This window comes from Telmatherina bonti, assembly GCF_933228915.1.
Source record: "Telmatherina bonti genome assembly, chromosome: 12".
Classification (NCBI taxonomy): Eukaryota; Metazoa; Chordata; class Actinopteri; order Atheriniformes; family Telmatherinidae; genus Telmatherina; species Telmatherina bonti.
The window spans coordinates 30,071,918-30,078,485 of NC_136610.1; the positions used below are offsets into that span (position 1 = coordinate 30,071,918).

At 41.3% G+C, this 6,568-nt stretch overlaps 1 protein-coding gene across 1 annotated transcript; it reads right to left on the reverse strand.

Annotated features, from left to right (window-relative positions):
* Positions 1 to 3,226: 3,226 nt before the first annotated feature.
* On the reverse strand, positions 3,227 to 6,568 carry dusp1 (dual specificity phosphatase 1). Its single transcript, XM_079250424.1, has 4 exons — positions 5,864 to 6,568; positions 5,494 to 5,639; positions 5,145 to 5,364; positions 3,227 to 4,488 (listed from the first exon to the last, which is right to left on the reverse strand). Exons 1-4 carry the CDS (start codon positions 6,267 to 6,269, stop codon positions 4,133 to 4,135), a joined length of 1,128 nt encoding a protein of 375 aa, XP_079106550.1. The 5' UTR covers positions 6,270 to 6,568; the 3' UTR covers positions 3,227 to 4,132.

Genomic DNA, 6,568 nt, shown 5'->3' on the forward strand with positions numbered 1-6,568 from the left:
TTGAGGTTGTACAAACTCAAAACTCTTAAGTGTGGCCTAACATTAGCAGATAATGTGGTTTAGTGTGGATAATGTGGGCTGTAGTGTTCAAAACTACCACCTGAGGACAACTTTATAAGCTTTAACAATGATGACTTTCTAAAATAACTAGATTTATTTGTTAGTTTTGTTGAAAGTGAACTGCCAGCTGTCATATAAGCAGGTAAAACTAATCTGTCTCGTTCATGTAGTAATTCCTGCTGCCAGTTTCAAATGTTATGATCGGGAAACATGTTTCTGTAAAGAACAATTGAAAGGCATCCACTCTGAAAATCCTGAGCTCAGTACCATGTTGAATTTAGTGTGTCCACTAAGGTGTTGCATTTGCATCAGCATGAATGAATACATTTACTTGACAGCGTCATGCACAGCAATCCATGGACCTCAAAGGTAAACATGTCTGGTGCCTGGTTGATTGATACTGGAGCTGATAAATAGCTATACTTCTGCAGAACCCTTTAGTTCAGAACTGAATGCAGATTAAACACCTTTTCATTGCACTCTAAAGCCAGGAGTTTGTGGGGTTTTGACAAGTGTATAAAGGGTTTGATAGTCGTTATGGGAAGCATTAGTATTATTAACATTGCAGCAGATTTCTAGGCCTTTTTTTAAACCTACATTTTGGCTTATCGTAACATAGAAAAGTGAAAAATATATTCCGCTGACAAAGTCAGTGGATCATTTCAGAGTATTGTGGAGTCTTACTCACTGCTTTGGCTTAGTGATGCATCTACTTTCCATAGAAAATTATTATCAATATACACAATACCATCACTTTCTGTTGTGACAAGTCACAGTTGTGATTTATTAGTTTATTTTTGAGAGATATACAACTTTATAAATTATTTTTCTTTATAAAAGTCACATTGTTTATGTAGTGCTTGTTTTTGTTGGTATTTGTATATTTTCAGGTAACTGCTTGTAAGTGTACATTATTAGGCATACAAGCTTTGCTTCCACCTATTTTGTTTTTGTTGTTTGATTGTTTTTGGGGTTTTTTTTGAAAATGGACAAACTGATTGTGACTTATACAAAACAAAACAAAATGAACTAACTAACTAACATCTTGTAAAACAGAAATAAAAGGTTTACATGTGGAGTAAAACTTTTTTTTTTTTTTTGCATATCTTCATGATATGATCAGTCCACTTGCAACATCTGTAATTGAACTGCCTAAAGCTACATTACAGCTTTACAAGGAAACATTTTTCTTTGATGAAGTAGGATTGGAGAAAAAAATCTGTTGTGTGTTTAGCATTCAAAGTGAAACCATCTGTGGAGCAAAGTGGAAACGTTTAGGCTAAAGCTAAGGACATGCGCCATCACATAGTGGATTGAACAGTAAAAGAAAATCACCTGACAATACATTTTCTAAAAATGTGTATTAATCTACAACAGTCCACCATAAAACCAAGAGTTTCTGCAGTCAGCATCTGTGCCGACACCTTAACAGAGACGTGGAAAAGGGGTTTGTGTGATGAAATTCAATGGAAAAGAAAACCTCATCATTGTTCACAGGATAGGATGACATGGCATGGAAGGAACATGAAACTGGCAGAGCAACATTAGTTGCCAGAGATATGGATCTGTACAAGTTAAAGGGAGGAGATTCTGTCGTGACAGCAGTGTCTGGTGCAGTATGTAACTGATTTTTCTTTAGAAAATGGCAGAAGATACTGCTAAATGACATATCATTTGATATATTAGACCAACTTACAAATGTTCAGTGCTGTCTGACTGATGTTGGCTGAGAATCTGAGGATATGACACTAAAAATGCAGGATTTATTCTGGTGGAGATACACAAACACGGCTATTTCAAAACATGACCCACTTGAGCTGTCTTACAGCAGAGCCGGCCAAGTTGTCAAGCACCTTGAAGTCATCTCACATCACATTCAGATTGTCTCACAACAAAACCTGCAGTGCTGTTATCTTGCTTTCCCATCAGCTAAGTGTGGCCCTTTCTCCTCCATAAGGACATCAGATCATAAAAAAATGCCCTACAACTTTCACAAACACACAGACACAAACACTCCTGCTAACCTCCCTCAATAGAACAGGAAATCTAAGGACACAAAGGATAGAGGGGTAATGGAGTTGGGAGGGGAGGGCGGGGGTCACACATATGTCACCAAAACCCCAGCCTGTCTGAGGACACTGGTGAGGTAATGAATGGGCCTTTCATTACAGAGACATCACCACTGGTAATGTTTTCTGCCAGAGACAAACATTTGCATCACTCAGCGAATGTCACTTTCTAGATTTCTCCATGTTTTCATGGTGAAAGTGTCGTCGTCATCTGTCTCCAAATTACAACACAGACTTCTTGCTTTGGATTGAAAGCTTCCTCACCTCTAGAGGAAGAGTTTTTCTCCATTTTGTCCACACATCCCACCTCATGTTTGAGCCCATGTTTTCGTTAATTTGCAACCCAAACAAACTCATTTCCCTTTCACAGCTATCTCTAACCCAACCTCCCCATTGGTGTGTGAGGCAAAGCGACACAAGGCTGGTGCTTGACTGAGCCATGAATGAGCTTTAGTTGTCACACTTTTCCCAAACGCCTTGCAGCTGCCCCTATTGTGGTCATGGAGGGAGGGCTCCTTAGTTGATTCTTTGAGCCTCCTGCTGTTGCCTTGGCCTCAGATGGGTTCACAGAGAGGGAGTGTGGCCTGAACAATGGCTGACGCCATGACATCATGCTTCTTATTTTGGTGAATCCTTAAACAGATATACGATAGGATTCCATCGCATGAAACAAAATGGAGATGGAGATGGGGGTGGGGGAGGGGGTCATGACATCAGGCATCAAAATATGCTTTCATGTGTACTTCTTTCATTAGTTGAAAGAAAAAGGTCATATCAATACTTTAGATAAACTGATACAAAAACAAACATCTCAGGCATGCTTGTTTATTTACACTGTTTTCAGTTTTCCCAACACTTATCTACCAAGTGATCTGTGGAAATACTGGTAAATGGTAGCACTGTTCATGCATTTCTGACCCTATGTGATACATTTACATGTATTTATTTCTCATTCCATAACTCAGTCTTGAGCTTTATATGGTTGCTTTGTTATGTATTTTATGTAATTTGTGGTTCACTTTTCAAGTCATTGTGCATTGTTGAACATGTGCAAAACTTATGACATGATGTGTAGGCGATGTAATGTTATGTGCCAAAAATAAGAAAGGAGAACATTTTCAACTGAATAAAAAAAAGTCAAATGAAATTTATTCAGATGTATAAAAAAACATTGAAAAACACATTTCTGTAAAAATAGATATAAGAAATATATTACTTTAGTTAATAAATATGTCAGAATGCAGACACAAAAGGCATCTCGGCCCCACTTTTAGTAGTTTTCGGGGTTCAGTCTGTGTCAGTGCTGCAGTACACAGTACAGAAACATGAGGTATTTAATGTTTGGGTTTCCTCAACATGAAAGGATCGTCAGTGATGTGTTGAAAGACAAGAAACTTGGGTATGAAACCTATTCAATCCTGCAACTAAACAAGATTTCTTCCATGGTTAAAAAATGGGGGATACATTCATTGATCATGATTCACATGATGGCGCAACTTCCATGCCGTGTTGGGCAATAATCTTCTATTGCTTTCTTGGCAATTGTGGAAAACAAAATTGACATGTAAAGAGGTTAAAGTCAACGTTCCTGAGACAACTGTTGAACCTCTCTGTTTAAAATGATTGTGATTATCAAAAGCAGTTGTCTTCATCAAATTAAATTGTTCCTTTGAATAAAGAATTATCAGATAACTTCCTTTACAGGACTTTTCAGCCATTTCTCAAGTCCTCCAGGGTGAAAACGGTGGACTGTTTACATCACAGAAGTTCAAACAATACTGCCTGATGGTAGATATCAAATCTCCATTTGAAATGATGAGGCCAACTTACAACAAATACAAACTTAAAACTGGCCAGCAGAAACAAGTCAACTGGCTGCACACAAATAGGACCCATTTTGCCCAGCGATACCAGCACCACCATAAATGGGTAAAAACAATTATGACCAAGATATTGTTTTGTGAGTTCAAGTCCAAACAGAGTCTGTGCAGCTCACGCCTTCCTCAGCAGCTGGGAGAGGTGGTGATGGGACTGTGGAGGAACGAGAGCTGGCCGGCTGATGTGTGTACTGGGATGGAGACTGGGAAGTTGAACACTGTGGTGTTGTTGCCAATAGCCGGACTGCCCGCCTCTGAGGAGCAAGTAGACGAAGCCAGCACCTGGGACTCGAACTGGAGGAGCTGACCCATGAAGCTGAAGTTGGGGGAAATGATGCTGCGGCGCTGCTTGACAAACTCAAAGGCCTCGTCCAGCTTCACACGGTTGGTGCGCATGAGGTAGGCGAGGCAAATGGTGGCAGAGCGGGAAATGCCTGCTTGACAGTGCACAAACACACGGCCTCCTTTATTTCTCACCGAGTCTGAGGGGAGAAAGAGAAGAAAAAGCTAAATTAGAGTGGTGTCAAGGTGTCTCAGAGGTGATTTAATAAACAGGAAACAGCCACAAAAGTCTTTGCAACACTTGGGTTTCTTTTTAAATGCGCTCATTAGGACACAGGAACACAGTTAATAGCTGCTGGGTGTGAGTCTGTGGGGGTTATTGCCTAAGGAGGCATAGTGAATGGACAAAAGAGGGGAACAGACTCCCGCTGGGGTTATTGATCTGGGAGGAAGGCTGACAGTGAGTGAGGAGAAATTGCCTTTTGTTCGGCCAGAACAAAGAGTAGCATGGAGGGAGCTTATTCAGGCACAGCCAGCCTACCCACTACAAAACTGGTTCTGGGGCACTGCCTTGCAATTCATTAAAAGAGAGGGACATCTCTTTTTCTACGCCTCAGAGGTAGCAATGATGTAATCGCTATTGTGCTGGAGTGAGGAGCCTGTGCCAAGCCAGCTGGTCGGTTTTGGAGGGAACTTTTAAAAAAAATTTAAATCCAGTAGTCAAAGAGGGAAGTGAGGGAAAAGGGGGGCTGGGTGTTTGTGTTCCTTGCCACCAACGGACTCAGAGGCAACAGCTGTTAGAGGTGCTCGCATTTAGTAGTTGAGAGAGTTCTAAAGGTTTGGTGGATGTACTCACCGATAAACTCAATTGCTTCGTTGAACCAGGAGCTGATATCAGCTTTGTGGTTGTCCTCTACCGGGATGCTCTTGTAGAGGAAGGAGTCCTCAAAGTGATTGGGGCAGTTGGCCGAGACATTGATAAGAGCCGTGATTCCCAGCATGTCCAGCATATCTTTTCTAGAAGCATGGTAAGCACTGCCAAGGTACAGGAATGGCAGGATCTCCACAGGACCCCCCTAGAGAGATATGGGTAAACAAACCAATTTAGTAATCTCAGAAGAAAACATCCAAAAGGGAAGTTGGAGGGAAAAAAATGTGTAATTTATTTTTATTTTTTTTAGATCATGGAAATATAAAAAACAAACCTGGTCATACAAAGGTGTATTGCATGGACTGCAGTTTTGGTCAGCACTCCCAGGCTGTCTGGAGCTCAGCGGCAAACTGAGCCCTTGTGGAGGGGAAGGCTTCGTACACATCTCTGGATATTCTGAGGCAAAAGTGTCAAATCCTCCTGAAAATGAGAAAGACAATTGCCCAAGGTTAGATTACATCGTAAAAATGGTGGCTAAATTGAAATATGTGAGACCAAAAAGGTAGCAGCTGCTCTTGGGGCTATTTTGGAGTTGTGTTTACTTCAGGGCCAGCTGGTATGGTGACAGCTGTAATCCACATTTGTAGGTGGGATACAGCGAATGAATTGCGTGAAATTGATCCTAAACAGCACATTTTTCTCACCTTGGAGAATGAAAACACTGATTCCACAGGGGTCGCGACACAGAGCTGTAACAGCAAGCATCAATGTCCCGTCCTTCTTCACCTGGCTTAAATCCAAACTCCGGTCGTCAAGCAACACCACGGACTGGTACTCCCCGGACAAGAGCCGGTTCCTCGTGTCCTCGTTTGGGACGATGTGCTCGAGCCCGAGTCCACCCCTGGCTCTTCTGCGAACTATGGTGCTGAAACGTACATTGGTGGAGCCTGATATATGAGACGAGTTGAAGGACAGGAAGGAGCGACAGTCCAGCACCAGGCAGCCCGGGACGTCGCCCTCCATAAGACCGCGGAGGGACGCACAGTCGATGGTGGGAACCTCCATGATGCCCATAGTACGGCGACTTATTATTGTTAAATCCAAATACATAAAAAAAAAATTTAAGGCGGGAATATAAGTTAAAAGTTTGAGTTACTGTGTGTATGTATATATATATATATGTAAAAAAAAAAAACTATTTCCCACGGCTACAAAGCAACCTTAGAAGCCACGAGTCCTTTGTTCCGGTTTACTTGTGTCAAGAAAAAAAGCGTTTAAGTTCACACACACACACACAAAAAAAAGTTTAAACACAGCTCAACTGGTCCTGTAGTCTTCTTTAGTGTATCCGATGGACGCGTTCCTTGTTAAAAAAAAAAAAAAAAGAAGTTTTAAAATGTTGAACTTTA

Coding starts and splice junctions, on each gene's coding strand:
- dusp1 (XM_079250424.1), bottom strand. CDS start 6,269: ATGTATTTGGATTTAACAATAATAAGTCGCCGTACTATGGGCATCATG. Junction 5,640..5,863: donor CAGTGTTTTCATTCTCCAAG/GTGAGAAAAATG, acceptor TCTCATTTTCAG/GAGGATTTGACACTTTTGCC. Junction 4,489..5,144: donor CGAAGCAATTGAGTTTATCG/GTGAGTACATCC, acceptor TTCTCCCCTCAG/ACTCGGTGAGAAATAAAGGA.